Genomic DNA, 16,766 nt, shown 5'->3' with positions numbered 1-16,766 from the left:
GTCGTGGGCGGGAGGTACGAACACAGTGTTCCTGGAAGAGGCAACCCACAGACAGAGGTGCACAGCTAGGGAAGGCTGGCACGTGGCAGTGACCTGTGTGCCCTCTCCTGGGGCCAGAGCTCACACTACCTGGAGAAGTAGTGGGGGACGGAAGGGGCCAGGGTTCAGAGGCCTCCTGAATGCTGGGCTCAGGAGAGTAAATTGCAGCAGGGAGGAAGGGGAAGCCAAAGAAGGGGGGAAACACACCATCGAAGTCGGAGAAAATTGGACAGCCTTCTATAGCTGTGGTGTTCCAAATGGGTCACGAAGTCTATTTCATCCATCACAATTAATGTTTTTGAATGAAGACAGGGGGATAGAGTCAACAGTGTCAAAACGTATCACGGTTTCGGGTGGAGTGCTGGGAAGGGAGCCGCCAAAGGCAGCTCTACAGGTGAAGCCTGAAGGTTCTTCAGGAGCAGAGATGCCACGAACAGTAGTGGCAACGGCAGGGGTGGGAGGGGAGGCACATCCATGAAGGAGAGTTGGGGGTCGGGTTTAGATGGGCTGAGCCGGAAGCCTTGGCAGTGCCTTCACGCCCAGGTGTGCAGCGGGCCAGGAGGTGGAGGGAGGGGTGGCGGAGGCTGAGTGACTGATGAGGTGAGAGCTGGCTGGAGGGGAGGGAGTGGGCACGTGCAGAGTCCTGACAGCCACATGCACCTGGGAGACAGGGCGGGAGAGAAGTCCCCGCGGGCCGAACCAGAGGACCCACATCATAGGGCATCATAGCAACCACAGGAGGAAAACCAAGAAAGAGCGAGCGTGACGTGGTTGCAAATACAGTAAAACCTTGCTTTGCGAGCATAGTTCGTTCCAGAAACCTGCTTGCCATTCAAAGCACTCGAAGCAGATTTCAAGAACCGTTGGCTCAGTTGTGATCACGTGACATTCGGCGGCCCCTGTTACTCAGACTGCAAGACGTTGCTCGTTTATCAAGTCAGAATTTTTCAGAAATGTGTGCTCGTCTTGCGGAACGCTCGCAGAACAAGTTACTTGCGATCCAGGGTTTTACTGTACGGCCAAGGAGGGCGGTTCTGTAGAAACGATTTCAGGTGGGTGCTGGTCTGCCGGCCAGATCTCAAGGGGTGAGTGTTGGGTGAGGCAGAGGAACAGCAGGTGTGGGCATACTTGGTTAATGTGTTTGGCAGTGAGAGCGGTTCTTTAAAGATTATTTACTTATTATTTTGAGAGAGAGAGAGGGAGAGAGGGAGGGAGCACGCATGGGGGAGGGGCAGAGAGAGAGGGGGACAGGGAATCCCAAGCAGGCTCCGCGCTGTCAGCGCAGAGTTCGACGTGGGGCTCGATCCCACGAGCTGCAAAATCATGACCGGAGCCAAAATCAAGAGTCAGACGCTTAACTGACTGAGCCACCCAGGCGCCCTTGGCTGCGAGAGCAGTTCTCCACCTTCAGAGGGAGGAGAGAGTTTGAAAGCAAAGCCTTGCTGTAGACCAGAGGAAGGAGGCTGGTTCCAGCACAGGAGAAATGTGGTTCACGCAACAGTGGCCGGCGGGGGAGGGGGGAGGTGCAGTAAGGGGCACGGGAGGAAAGCACAAGACGAGAGAAGGGGGCAGTGGCCCTGAGAAAGAGAAATGGAAGAGCTGATGAGCAAAGACACAGAAATGTGGACACGGCAGGGGAGGGAAGTCAAGGACCTGAGCTGGTGACTTTGATCTTCTTTGCAACGTAGGACGTGGAATCTTCTGCCGAAGATCGCGGATGGGGACTGGAGGCTTCAGAGGTGGGAAGGAGTTCAGAATAGCTGCCTTGGAAGAGCCAAGGAGAGATGTAATTCTTAAAAGCCTTTTTGGCGAGTGATCCGTACTCACTGGTTAAGACACGGTGTGACTTGGGAAAGCATGTGTGGGGAGGAACACCGGGTGAGGGTCGGGACGCTGACGTTTCCTTTCCTGCTCCCCCGCTTGCTCATTAATATACTGGACGTGTCGCCTCACCTCTTGGAGCCCGGCCTTCTCTTCTCTGAAAAGATGGGGGATTAGAATAGATCTCCTACCCACTGTCTTCGCAAGACACATTCTATGAGTCTAGGAAGTAGCTTCCTCATTAGCAGAGATGGGTTTATCTGCTTAAAACCCTTCAGTAGCTATACTCCAGAGAGCAGGGCTCTGAGGAAATGAAACCCGGCAGAAGTAAGAAATTCAGCCTGTGTTGTGTGCGTGCACCATGTGCGTGTGTGTGTGTGTGTGTGTGTGTGTCCACAAGGAGGCATGTACTCTCGGGTATTTGAACATGGGGAGGAAAGACCAGCTGTGTGAGTACAGCTTGCTCCCTGAATCTTCAGCAGCCGGAAACTGCTGGCCTCCAGAGACGACCCCCAGGTGATGGGGCGATGCAAAAAAAAAAAAAAAAAAGTACAGGAAGATCTCTGGAAGGTACCGGAAGTCATAAGCCTTGCTCAAGGCAGGCCTGGGTGTTTTTGTAGAAAAGCCTCGTGGTTCGGGATTAGCCAAGCCACGTCCCCGTCAGTTGGTACAGAAGGCAGGAGACAAAGCTTGGGAGGAAGAGGTTCACACGTTCAGGCTGACCCCACTTCCGTTCAGAACGCGTTCAGTCCTGCCCGTGCGTGACCCTGCTGAGAACTTGGTGGTCTGTTTCAGAAAACAGTGCTTTGTTCTTCAAGGGAAATCGAGTGAGAGCCCATGCCATCAGCTAAAATAGGGCCCTGTTGTCCCGCTCCCCGCTGGGGGACAAGGCCCCAGGGCGCACCCCTTCCTGCCTGTGGAAGGATTCTGCCTGGAGGGGCCATCCCTGCATCCAGCCTACCCTCTTGGGAAGCCCTGGCCTGTCCCCATGAGCTCCGCCAGCCTGAGCTCCTGTCCACGCACAGGTCGAAGGGATCCTCTGACTAGGAAACACGTCAGCAACGGGGAGTGTGTGCGTGTTGGCCTGTGTTTGTGTGTGGGTCACCGGCGGCCCCCAAACATCACCGGCTGCGTGTGGTGAGCCCCTGCTGTGGGTACAGAGGTGCCGTGTGCCCGGGGCCGTGCAGATGGCGAGATTCCCGGGGACTGTGCGGGCCACTCACTGGCAGGGCGGCGGAGGAAGACTGGGTGCCCGCGAGCTGGCTGGAAGGCAGGCCTTGCTCCCCTCCCAAGGGAGACGTGGACTTCTCCTTCCCCGGGGCTCCGACGGCTGCTTTGAAAGCTTACCTGTAGCCAGCTGTCACGTTCGCCTGAGGCTGTGTACCCGTCGGGATTGTCTTAAAGCCGGTGTTTCCACACTTGAGTGTCATGGGGGGCCCTCTAAGGAAATGCAAAGTGGGGTGCAAATGCCACTGCAGATGTCTGGGATATCTGGCCGCTGGCCAGATGTGGGCGTGACCCAGTCTAGCTCTCTAACTGCCACAGGGTAGGGCTTCAGGGTTCACCCCCCCAGTTCTGTATCCCACACCGGGGAAATCATTTGGGTTTTTTATTTGTATTTTTTAACGTTTATTTATTTTTGAGAACGAGTGAGAGCACAAGTGGGGGAGGGACAGAGAGAGAGGGGGGACAGAGGATCTGAAGCAGGCTCTGTGCCCACAGCAGAGAGCCCAATGCGGGGCTCGAACCCACACAGCACGAGGTCATGACCTGAGCTGAAGTCAGAGCCACCCCAGCACCTGTTTGGATTTTTAAAAAGAACTTTGCAGTTGCCTTTCTGTCTCTGCAGACTGCCTCCGGGACTCACTTTCCAACAGAGGCCTGAGCAATTCACAGGAGGCGCACGCGTGTGAGGTAGTATCACATGTCTCTAATCCAGCGATCAGTGTAGTTACTTCTTCTCCTGAAAGGTTATCCAAATAAGTACCCCGTCCTCCGCAGCCTGGCCCCACGTCGTGCACGGTGGCGGTCACGGTCTGTGTTCCCACCCCCATAAGCACAGCGCACAGCGCTGTGCCTCCCTCAGGCTATTCCGCTGAGGCTGCCCTAACTAAGCACTGCGGACTGGGTGGCTCGGACGGCAGACATGGGTTTCCTCAGTTCTGGAGGCGGGAAGTCCAAGATCAAGGTGGTGGCAAATCTGGTTCCTGACGAGGGTCTCTTCCAGGCCTGTAGAGGGCCGCCCCTTCCCTGTGTCCTCACGTGGCCTTTCTTCCCTGTGCACCCAGGGAGACAGAGAGAGAGTGAGCTCTCTGCCATCTCTTCTTATAAGGCCACACCCTGTCAGACCAGAGCCCCATCCCTATGACCTCATTTGACCTTAAATGCTTGATTAAAGGCACCGTCTCCAAACACAGGCACACTGGGGGTTAAGGCTTCAATGTATGAATTTGGTGGGGAAGACGCAGAAGTTCATGACAAACTGTTCCAGGATGGTAAGTCCTGGCCCAGAGTCCCATACCCAGTGAGGCTCTTCCAAGGGTCTCTCTTCCAGAAACCTGAAGCCCATCTCCAGCGATCTGCAGTTCTGACTGGGGTGTGGGGCACCACGACCCTAATCCACTTTCGTAGGGGAGAATAAGGGTGCTCTCTGTTCCTGTCGATGTTTGGGAGTCAGAGGCTTGGAAGGGCATCTCAGCCACTAACTAACCTGTGACCTTGGAGAGAACTCAGCCGTCCGATCTGCAAAACAATAGTCATACTGACCGCCAACATTATGACAGGTTAAAGAAAAAAAAAAGATCTATAAAATCCTCTCACAGAGAGTAAGGCATGTATACAAGTGACGTATACCTGTCACTTATCCCTGTTCCTGCCTGTGCCCCCACCTCTTCCTTTCTCAGGGTCAGCATCCAACTTTAATCATCTGTGGATTCTATTCTTTCCTTGTGACCAGTGCTAGCCAGGAGCACGTATGAATAATGCGAGTATTTTCCGACCCCAAATCCAGGAGTCCAAGCATGGTCTGGCAAGTTCGGGTGGGCATAACGGGTCAGGGTATGTGAAGTGGGCATTGCTTTGGGACATCCAGCCTCTTCTTCCCTCTTCAAACCACTGCTTACACACACACACACACACACACACACACACACACACACACACACACACCATCATGCATAAACTCACTGCACAAGTATTGAAAGAGTATATCAAGTAAGCAAAACCCGACGTGCATTTTTGGGAGATGAATTACACTTGCACATGGCCGTAAACAAAAACTTCCTTCTGAGCTCCTCAATTTTACAAAAGCTACTTAGTTGGGTGGCCTGGCTCCGAACCGGTGTACGCATCGGTGGCCAGTCAATGAGCAGTGTCTCATCAGGCACTCTCCCCTGGGCAGTCCAGGACACAAAAACGAGAGAGTAGGTTCTGGTTCCCAGAGCACCTCTCAGTCGTGCCCTGTTTGGATGGAGCTGGAGGCACAGAACCTTGTAAGATGCGGGCACGTAAGCACTGCCCCTTTGTGCTGCAAAGAGGGTGTCAGTGAATGTTAGTTGGACAAGCAGCCTAAAAACATAACTAGTCCACCGGAGAGAAAGGAAAACATACAAGTAACACAGAGACTTTTATGTGAGCGTTCACAGCAGTGTTATTCACAGTAGCTGAAACCTGGAAGCGATGCACCTGTCAGCTGATGAATGGAGAAACGCAATGTAGAATATCCATCAAATGGAATGCCACCCGGCCATAAAAGGGAATGAGCTGATGTCACGTGCTACAACATGGACGAACCCCAAAGACGTGGTGGTCAATGAAAGAAGTCAGATGCAGAAATCTCCGTATTTATATGAAATACCCAGAATAGGCAAATTGGTAGAGGTGGCAGCTTTGTGGTTGTCTGGGGTTGGGGTGGACAAGGATGGTTGACTGAAAGTGGGCATCAGGACTCATTTTGAGGTGATGGAAATGTTCTACGACTGGATAGTGGTGATGGTTTCACAATTCTGTAAATGTAATAAAAACCGTGCATTGTACTCCTAAAGCAGTTAACTTTATGGTTACGAAATTTATGCCTCCAGAAAGCTATGAAAAATAATTATGTAAGTCTCATTGATGGAGATGTTGTTGAGGGCTACCTTCTCCCAGTAGAGACCGGGTATTGCCTTTGCTTCTAGGAGGCTGGGACCATGCCAGCCAGTAGGTCTTTGATCCCGGCTCTGGGACCATGTCGGCCAGTGGGTCTTTGGTCTCAGCTCTGGGTCCTTTACCCCTAAGACATGATTTGGACACTTACTAAGTGCAAACTTCCTGGGTACTTTTTCATAGAGTCACCAAAAGTCCACTTGTTCTCAGGCAACCTCAGAAAGAAAGTTCGTGTTCTCTTGGAAATTTGGAGGAGCTATTTTATGGGAACTTTAAGTTAAGAGTGAATGCTTTTCCAGTTTTTCCTCCTTTCTCATGATAGAAACGCGCTTTCACTAAATAAACGCAAAAAGCCCCCGATGCATCACTTTTGCAGGGGAAAGCAGCGGACAGCTCCTGAGGCTTGCCCTGGCCTGAGAATGAGTGGCTAAAACAGACCTCCAGCTCACCCATTGTGAGCTAGAGTTTCCTTGTCCTGAGCAGACTCTGTCTCTGGGAGCTGCTGCTTCTTGACCCAAGATGGTGAATGCGTTCTAAGTGCCAGTAGGAGACCAGCAGTGCATGTGATGTTGCAGGTGGTAGGACTGAAGCATGGTTTCAGTAAATTGCCTGACTCCGGGACAGAGCTCCGGATGGAAGTTCATGCACAGGCGTGGTTTCGTCTCACCGCATCGTGAAGTGCACGTTGTACATAAGAGAACACTCCTCCGACCCGGGGAAGAGCCCTCCTGTCCCCCAGCGCTTCTGAGTGAATCAAGTGGCATAACCAATAGGGAGATGCTTGAGTCCACAATTCCAGCGTGTGGCAGTACAACCAGGGGGCCGGAGCGTATGGTCCACTTTGCCCGCACAACTGTTGAGGCTAAAGTGTTGAGGTTAGGATGGAAGGCACAAGATCGTGGATAGAAGGGTAGTTAGTTGGTGGTTGGCGGGAGGGGGTGTTGGAAGAGTGAAGGTGACATAAATAGCATTCCTCGTCGTACAACAATGGTCAGAGGAGCCAGGACAGGAAACAGCGTGAGGCTAATTCCGCACTGATTTCTTTGAGACTTCCTGTTTCAGCTGTTCCTTCCAGGAATCTGCACTTCCTGTTTCAGCTGTTCTGCTAAAGGAGTGAAATCAAAGGCAGAGGAGTCACTTGACTTGCAATTTAGGATGGGAGGGAAAGTCAGCAAGAGTTTCCTGCACTTGAAGACTTGAGAGGTTTTTGAGAAGGGATGCTCTACCCCTTGTTGTAAATCCTTCTCTCTGAAGTCTGAGCATAAATCAGTGCATTTAAAATGACCCTGAGAATGGTACCTGACATGGGGTACTTTTGCTGCCTTTCAAATAGCGGAGAACCAGGGGCGCCTGGGTGGCTCAGTCGGTTAAGCATCTGACTTTGGCTCAGGTCATGATCTCGCGGTCCGTGAGTTCGAGCCCCGCGTCGGGCTCTGGGCTGATGGCTCAGAGCCTGGAGCCTGTTTCCGATTCTGTGTCTCCCTCTCTCTCTGCCCCTCCCCCGTTCATGCTCTGTCTCTCTCTGTCCCCAAAAAAATAAATAAAAAACGTTGAAAAAATAAAAAAATAAAAAATAAAATGACCCTGAGAATGGTACCTGACGTGGGGTACATTTGCTGCCTTTCAAATAGCAGAGAACCAGGGGCGCCTGGGTGGCTCAGTCGGTTAAGCATCTGACTTTGGCTCAGGTCATGATCTCGCGGTTTGTGAGTTCGAGCCCCATGTCGGGCTCTGAGCTGTGAGCATAGAGCGTGGAGCCTGCTTCGGGTTCTGTGTCTCCCCTGCTCATGCTGTCTGTCTGTCTCTTTTCTCTCCAAAATAAATAAACATAAAAAATTAAAAAAAATAGTGGAGAACCAATGCACCTGAAAACCAAATTTATTATATCACTCTCTATTTACTCCTTAACTAATTCTGTCCATTGGTTATAGATGCTGGGGTATGAACTTCCTAAATAAAGAACGACTAACACCTGAATTTTCTCCCATCCTTTCAGCCACCCTGGCCGAGTGTCTGACCAAGGCAAGAACACTGTATGTTAACTAACTTGAATTAAAAAAAAAATTGGGTATCAAGGTGGTGCAAGGTGGCAATGATTTCAGACCCCACCGCCTTCCTCACTGCCCCTCAGCACACCCTGTGTATTCCTGACCCTGAACTTTGCTCCACTTTCTACTCAGGGCCTTTCTATCTTTCATCCAGGCCAGCCTTCTGCCTCATCTGGTTCTTTCCACCGGTATCATGGCCCATGCTGGTCGTGCTCTGTTCACAATTTCCATTACAGTCAAAATCCCTCTGTTTCACACATGATTGTTCTGTAGTTCTTTCACAGGTCTGTTTTGTCACTCCCAGACAGACTGTAAGTTCCTGAAGAACAGTAACCATGCTTTATATTTATGTCATTGACTGCCTGGAGCTCTTGGCACGGGGCAGAAGCTTCATGGCAGCTCCCGAGTCAGCTGAGATATTCCTATGATACATCATACTGAAGGTCGCCCTTTGAAACTTATGAAGTCCATGCTGTTATGCATTGAGTTAAATGAATACTAGAAGAAATACAGTATGATCCTAGTTTTGCTGTGTGTGTGTGTGTGTGTGTGTGTGTGTGTGAGAGAGAGAGAGAGAGAGAGAGAGACAAAGACACTAAAGACCAGGGAGAATGTGGCAAAATCTCCATGGTATTATCTCTGGGTACTAAAATTAGTCTGTAGTCCTTATTATGTATGCTATTCAGCAATTTTGTAAACTACTCGTAAAGAAAACTTTTAGTTTATGGGAGGTAGATCTAGTATTAGGAATGAATGAGGCAATGAAATTGATAAGTAATTATTATTATCATAAGAAGCTCTGTACAGTGAAATGGAAAGTTGGCCATGAATTTGGCTTGGATGCCTACGATTCCTTGTGGGTCTGTTCCAGTGTCCCAAAGTGTGTTCCAAGGGGCACCATTCCTACCACAGGTGTTACGTTTAAATAATATAGGAAACACACATTCTGTAGCTGTGGAAATTCATAATGCCCATCAGCCCTGAATACTCCTTAAGCAAAGCAACCTGGTTCTGATCTATCTACCTAGTATTCTCCAGACTTTTCTGATCATGGAATCCTTTTTTTCTTATAATGCCTGTTCATGTTGGGAAACATTGTTCTATCTTATTTTTAAAGAAGAGCCTAGATTGTAGTTTTGAATGTCTTTATTTTGCTTGTCTATTTTTTTAAGATTTTTTATTTTAATTAATCTCTATACCTAACGTGGGGCTCAAACTCACAACCCTGAGATCAAGAGTCACATGCTCTACCAGATTGTGTATTCTTAATATTCCCTTGGTTAAATGATCCAAAAGGCTTACAAAATTAAGAGTATAACTCGTCATGGGGCGCCTGGGTGGCTCAGTTGGTTAAGTGTCCGACTTCAGCTCAGGTTATGATCTCACTGTTCGTGGGTTCCAGGCCTGCGTCTGGCTCTGTGCTGACAGTTCAGAGCCTGAAGCCTTGTTCCGATTCTGTGTCTCCCTCTCTCTCCTCCCACTTGCCCATCTCGAGCTCTTTCTCTCTGTCTCTCTCTAAAGTAAATAAACATTTAAAAAATCTTTATAAAAAAGAGTATAACTTCTTGATTCCAAATCTACGGGAGTATTTTAACACAGCGTTACATGATTTGGTGACTTTCATCGGAACAGCACACAGCATCTGTCATCGCTTAATTCTCTAAGGTGTTTATTTTTAATGTTTATGTGTTTTTGAGAGACAGGGAGCGCAACTGGGGGAGGGGCACAGAGAGAAGGAGACAGAGGATCCGAAGCAGGCTCTGCACTGACAGCAGAGAGCCCGATGTGGGGCTCGAACTCACGAACCGTGAGATCATGACCTGAGCCAAAGTCAGATGCTCAACCGACTGAGCCACACAGATGCCCCTAATTCTTTAAGTTTTAAAACTGTATTTGGCACAGAGAAGGGCTAAATGAAAAAACAAAAAACAAAACAAAAAAAAAGCCGCAAGCCTGAATTTACTCAGCCTCCTCCAGAGTCCGTCTTTAGTAGGAAGTTAGTCATGTGAAACTGCATTTGATTTGTCTGTGGACTTTTTCTTTCATCTCCATAGTTGTCTTTTCCATGAGTTTTTGACAGTGGTAATGGTGGTTGAGAAATCACCCCCAACACTGCTTGGAAATTATCCCCATTAATGAAAGCCTGCAGGGTCAGTCCTACATGCCCGGCAATCAGTGTATATAAATTGAAATATGCGTGCATCTATCTGAAATTAAATTTCCCTTAAGTTGCGGGGGTTCGCTGGGAACAAAGTCAAGCCATACTGGTGGGAGGACATAACCCAACAGGATGCGAACCTGCTTGCTTTCGCCCTCCTGTCTCCTGCCCTCCAGCCGATGACAGAGACCCACCACTTGCCGGAAGCTGAGAGGGTGATTAAGCATTTGATTTTCCAGAGGCCTTCTCATTATCATATACACTCGCATGAAAAGTAAGAGGAAGAAAGAAATTAAACACTAATAAAGCAGGCGAGGAAGCACACTATAGACGGTGTCGAGCAGGATTTGAGCTAGTAAAGGACGTGATCGCTCACGTGAGTAGCCACGTAAGGCCTGGTAGAACCTTTGGCTAAAACAGATACAGCCGGGGGCTGACAGTTGGGTCAGGATTTTTGCCTCGTGCACTTACTGTTTTAGAGAGCATCATACACGAAGCTCAGTTGACCGTGTTTAAACAGAATATATAGAGTATGTTTGGCCCCAGGAGATTTTGCACTGACTCCTGCACCCCTGTAATAGACACGGCCTTTGAGCACTGGGCGCCCCCGTCCAGCTGAGTGCCGGGCTGACCATCTGAAAGGCAAGTGCGCCGGAAATTTGCATCTGCCCATGGTTACACCCTACGCACCGTTACAGCTCTGTCTGCATTTCCAGCTGACCGGCTCGCACACAATCGTGAATGAAAACCAAACGGTGGAAAATAACGTCTTTCTACCTCCTCTTGGTCTGTGGGAACGACTCTGCCCCAGGGCCAGGCTTCGGGCTGCAGGCTGGCTCCCAGAAGTCACGTGGCTTAGAACGGGGTGTCTGAGGCCTTCCACAGCCTCCGCTGCCAGAGGCTGTGGTTTTTAAGTAACGCTTCGCAGTGGGACTGAAGGCCGTCGGCAGGAAGACAAAGCAAATAGAGAGAGAAGAGGGGGAACGTCTATTTTTGCCCTCCACGCGGAGTAAGATGAGCATCTTGGCATCCGTGCGTTGAACGGGCAGAAGGAGCTGGTGTCCGTGGACTGGGAGCTTTCAGAGGTCAGGGCCTGTGCCCTTCTCAGGCATGCATCCCCGGACCCGGCATGCCCGGCGCCCCGGAGCACAGCAGGACGGGTGAGCCGACACAGACCAGGATGAAAATGTTTTCGCCTCTCCATGCGTGCTGGAGACGTGTTTCCCAAACACTGGTGTGCACGCAAACCACCTGTTGAGAGGCAGATTCTTTTGTATATGTATAAATATATCACGTATCGTCAAGTTGCCTAACATACAGTGTATACAGTGTGCTCTTGGTTTGGGGGGTAGATGCCCGTGGTTCATCGCTGCCATACAACACCCAGTGCTCCTCCGCACAGGTGCCCTCCTCAATGCCCATCACCCATTTGCCCCCCGCTCCCGCTGCCCATCAACCCTCAGTTTGTCCTCTGTATTCAAGAGTCTCTTGTGCTTTGTGGAAAGGCAGATTCCAATTCGGGGCTTCGGTAGTGGGGCCTGAGAGTCTCCCATTTCCAACAAGCTGGGGGTGAGCGCTGATGCTCCTAGCCCACGGACCATGCTTCGGGGGTCGGGATCACTGAGCCAGCGAAAACGTCTTCTGTTTAAGTTTTGTTCCAGAAGGCTGCCCCGGCCCCTCCTCCCCTCCCTGGGGCGGCTGGCCTTGACAATGGCAAGTGGGGTCGGGGGCCTTCCCGCTCCCGCTCACCCCTGGGTTTCGGGGGCGACGAGGTGAAGGTGTGGAGGCCCCCAGGTAACCAACCCCTTCTCTTCCTCCAGGGGAGGAGCGCCCCCGGGATTCCCCGGGCCCGGCGGAGGCCCAGGCGCCGGCTGGGGCGGAGGCCGGCGGGAGGACGAGCCACCGCTGCTGGAGGTGCTCCCAGGCGCAGCTCAAGAAGATCTTCTGGGGCGTGGCGGTCGTGCTGTGCGTGTGCTCCTCCTGGGCGGGCTCCACGCAGCTCGCCAAGCTGACCTTCAGGAAGTTCGACGCCCCCTTCACCCTGACGTGGTTTGCCACCAACTGGAACTTTTTGTTCTTCCCGTTGTATTACGTGGGGCACGTCTGCAAGTCCGCAGAGAAGCAGTCTGTGAAGCAGAGATACAGGTAGGCACTTCCGTGGGGGCAGGCCCCGCGCTCCGGGCCCCTCTGTTGAGTGCTGGCACTGCGTCGGGCCGGGGGAAGCAGCGGTCAGAGGTCACCGTGTCACCTGCTGTCTTAGTGGGGCGAGGATCAGAATCCTCTCCCCTTGGGGTGGTGAGCACCTGCTTCCTGTGTCTTCAGCCCGAAGAAGTCCTTTATGTGAAACAAAAGGCAGCCATCTTTCAGAGACAGCCTGTGGTAGGTCCCCAGAAAGGGGACAACTGGGACAGCTCTGTCGTTCCATCGCCCCTCCTCAAAGACTTGATCGTTCATCCTCTCTCCGACCCAGGACACCTCCTTCCTCCTTCTTTGTGGTGTGGTTGCCTGGGCCTGGAGAGGGTAGCTCTCAAAATCAAAGCAGCGTCTAGGCCTTGTTGACTCCACTTTCTCACGTGGAGCCCATTGGTGTGACCTTCCTCTCCCAAAGAAGCCAGAAACCCTGACAAACTCTGTACCTCTGTATACAGCGGGGTCCCCCCAGCCTTCCTTAGAGGTCACGTTGTCGGTGTTGACCCTGAGTCCTCATCCTATGCCAGTCGTTGGATCTCATGGTTGCCCTGATCGGAGGCCTTCCTGCTGGCCCAAATCTGATCTACTCAGGGAAAAAACAAAAAGAGGCAAGAACGCTGGCCAAGGTGACCAGGTGGGCCCTGGGAACTTATCTTTTTGTCAGCCCTCATGGTGGGGGAAAAATTTGAAAGTTGAAGGGTCTCCTCCCCACTGCCTTCTTTCCCACCTCACCCCACCCCGCCAAACACATGCCCCACGAAACCACGGCGCCCCTCGTACCATCTGCTCCGAGCTCCGCCCCTGTTTTCAAGCTGCCATTAGACATCACAAGGTAACGAAAAACATCACAGGTCCAAGGAGCAACGAGTTTGGGGAACGGAGGCCTAGACTCAGATCAGAACCTTCCTGCGGGAATCTACCATTATGTCGCTGTCAGTTACAGGCGGATGCGTGAGGTGCCCTACTTTTTACAGTTCCGACAGACAGAATTTGGACTGGAAGACCAAATTGGAAATCGGACCACTGATTCCAGAGGAAGGGGCTCCAATGGAGCATAGACGGAATCATAAGGCTAGCTTCACACATCCCCTGAGTGGCAAGGAATCCGAGCAAATTCAGTAGACAAGGCCCCTAGGAGCAAGGAGCCTGAAGCCTGGAACTGGGGCCCAGGCCTGGGGCATTCTCAGCATTGAATTAAACCAGCGGCTCACGGGCCAGCCAGACATTGCTAAAGAAGGACTTTGTGCGCCTCTCCTGAAGAGCAGCCAGACGCAGACTGAAACAGATAGGTCTAGAAACTTCCTGAGGGCCCAAGATTGGCCCCAAGGCAAGAGAAAAATAACGGTCTGCTTTTGGTCGCAGACAAGAACAGACACTCGGTAAATGACGTATTTAACAGTCATGTGGCTCTACGCAGAGTTTGTGATGGAGCGTTTGCCTTCCGTGAAACTGACTAGAATATGAAGCCCCTTTCCCTTAGCAAAGAGTTCGAAGTGAGCTTATGCCCCCTTTCTTGGGAGAGAATCCCTGGCGGAGAAGATGACATGTTTCTCCCTGCTCCCTTCACCTGCGTGCGCTCTAACAGGGCTTCCCCTGAGGGCAGCGGTGGCTGCTGGTTTACACACGTGTCCTCACGTGACCGCCACTCGCCTCGGGACAAGACGGGCACGTCTGGCTACTCCGGGCAGGCCTCGAGCCATGTAACTGACTGCTGAAAACAAGCACAGAAAAAAAAAAAAACAAGCTCCGTTGGGGGGGGGTGGGTAAAAAGGCCAGGTGGGAAGAACGAGAGGTCACCTAAGTGGATTAGCTAAACACAGACATCAGTCAACACCGACTGCAGAATTGTCTTTCTGCGGAACGTGTCTGGAGAATCAGGACTTCCTGCAGAATCACGAAAAGGTTGTGGAGGCGGAGCGATCCGGACAGCAGTAAGGAGCAGGGTCCGTAATCACAACATGGTCAGCGAAGCCACCTAAAACCTTGCCCAGTCTCTACACTAAAGCTTTGTCCGCCTCTTTAAAAAAATCTTTCTAACCATCTTTTTAAAAACCAGCTCTAACCAGAAGGGCCCATTTGCTAACCAGTTGAGTGGGTAGCTTGGTCAAGCCATGCACACCACTGAAGGGGCAAGGAGAGATTCTTTGTCAATAAAAGGGAGAGAAAAAATTTTAGCCTCACAGGCTTCGCGGAGGAGATCATGACTCTGTCACAACTCAAATTGGGGGTTCTCTAAACAGACTTTGGGATTCCCGGAACTCAAGGAAGACTGAACTCACATCTCCCCTCTTTGTGCTTTTATCAGAATTAGCGCCAGAGAGGGAAGGATCTAGAGTCAGCGGAAGAGGTGTGTCTCTGGCTAAAAGTGCTTCGGCAGGAAGCTGGGGAAAGAGGACAAAGGTGGAGGCCTTTTTCGCAGAGAGGGGAACAGTTAAGCCAGCTCTTCTTGTGGCTATCAAGCAGTCTGATGGAAGTTTCTTTTCCCCAAGCCCTCCCCACCCGAGCTATGTTCCCAGTGTGAAGCCAGAAAAGTCAGCCAAAGTGGAAAGGAGAGCATACGTTGCCTAGTGCACCGCCCCTGCAACCCAACATGTCCACCCGGGATCTTGCTGGACGGCACATGCTAATTGGGTAGTTCTGGATGGATCTGAGTTTCTGCTTTCCTAACGAGCTTCCAGGAGATGCTGGTGCTGCTGGCCAAGGGCTGTGCCTTGACTGAAAAGGCCCAGGAGTTGTGAGTCTTAGCTACAGGGTTTTAAATGCCGCTAATCTGACCAGATGTAGGAACCAGGCTTCCCCATCCCATGTGGAACCGATGAGTGACTCACTTCCGGCCCCGGGGCTGTTTGAGCTCAGGTCCTGTGCCACTTTCGAGAGAGGAGAGGCTCCATGGGCAATCAGTTAAGCTGTGGGAGCCTCACATGCTCTCTTGTAAATGGGAGGTGATGACACGGGCACCGCCTTGCACACGAGATTGTTGTGCAATCAAATGAGGCACCATCCATGCACGCGCCCTGTAAACTGTGAAATGCTGTTAAAATGTGAGCAACTGTCGCTGTACCGTGCTGTCCTCTGTGGGTTATGTGCTAGGATGGAACCCATGCTTGGTGCATCGGCCGCCTGGTGATGACCGATTTTAATGACAGGGGCGGGTCTTGGGGGAAGTGCTAACCCTGCGGCCTCATGCAGGTGTTATGCCTTGGAGAAGTCAACTCCGGGTGCTGCTGGCGGCACGGGGCATCCTAGAGCTGGCCCGGGCTTCTCACGATTGGGCACTGTTGTTAGGAATTAAGGGCACGGATGCGAAAACCCCCCAGCCCAGCTGAACTGGGTTTCCAGTCTCATGCCTCTGGTTCCCTGCTTCTTGCTGACAGCGGGCCATGGGGATGTGCCAAGACAGTAGTGGTGCCTGGGACCCAGGCTGGGCTCCGGCCATGGAGATGTGTGTGGGCGCCACAGAAACCGCAGTCACAACGGGAAGGGGGCGGTCCTGTGAGTCTTCTACACAGCTGGGCACCCCAGGAAGAGGCCGCATCAGGTCCATGCCCCAGAGAGGGATGACTTTCTAGATCAGGAGGACAGCTTCTCAGATCCCAGGGCTCACCACAGGGAGCGGAAATCAGCCAGAGCGGATCTGGGGCTCCTGCACTCTTGTCAGAAAGTCTGCCAGGAATTTCTTCCAGTAGTGACTTCTTTTCATAAGCAAATGCTAGAACCTTCTGCTATCATGCAGCTGCCAAAAAAAGTGAACGATACAGTGGTGACAGATGTTTCCCTCTGCCTTTTGTAGCTTCAGGCTTCTGGAAGCTAGCCAACGGATTCTCTTTTAGAAACAGCGAGAAACATTCTGAGCCAAGAAAGGGGAAAGGGCAGTTTGGATACCTTTCATCTTAAATCTTATCAGGGCCCAGTGGGTTTGGAGGTAACGGTCTTAATGCAGGAACCGTGTGTGTGTGTGTGTGTGTGTGTGTGGTCTCATGCAGCTGTAACATTCAAGGTCAAGGGAGCAAATTGGGGCAATTGCAAGCCAGAGGCTTGTTCGTTCTGAAAATGGCATCGCACGTCTTCTCCGGGCGGGGCACTAGGGACATGATGATAAATGGTCCCTGTCCTCAGAGACCACCTGGTGTCGGAGTCAGATAGGCAAGCAAGGTGTGGGGGTGTGCAGGGGAGCCCAGGAGAGAGGCCAAGGGCGTGGGTCCTCGGCAGGATGGGAAGGTTTCTTAGCGGAGATGACCGAGGGACAAGCTCTTTAAAGCCAAAGCACCCTGGGCCGGCAGAGTAGCACAGGGAAACACAGAGGGAACACAGAGAGCATGGCATGCGAGGGGCTCTGACTTGGCTGTGGGAGGTAAGCTAGGCAGAAG

The 16,766-nt window shown here is 51.7% G+C and overlaps 1 protein-coding gene across 3 annotated transcripts in view; it reads left to right on the top strand.

Annotated features, from left to right (window-relative positions):
* Nucleotides 1-16,766, top strand: part of SLC35F3 (solute carrier family 35 member F3) — a 402,008-nt gene that overhangs the window by 287,308 nt on the left and 97,934 nt on the right. For all 3 annotated transcript variants that reach the window (XM_045437335.1, XM_045437334.1, XM_045437336.1), the window contains one exon: nucleotides 12,030-12,354. In XM_045437335.1, the coding sequence (XP_045293291.1) occupies nucleotides 12,030-12,354 (325 nt within the window). The remainder of the gene's footprint in view (nucleotides 1-12,029; nucleotides 12,355-16,766) is intronic.

The sequence above is a fragment of the Leopardus geoffroyi genome, chromosome D2, assembly GCF_018350155.1.
Source record: "Leopardus geoffroyi isolate Oge1 chromosome D2, O.geoffroyi_Oge1_pat1.0, whole genome shotgun sequence".
Lineage (NCBI taxonomy): Eukaryota > Metazoa > Chordata > Mammalia > Carnivora > Felidae > Leopardus > Leopardus geoffroyi.
This window is presented reverse-complemented; position numbering and strand designations above follow the sequence as displayed.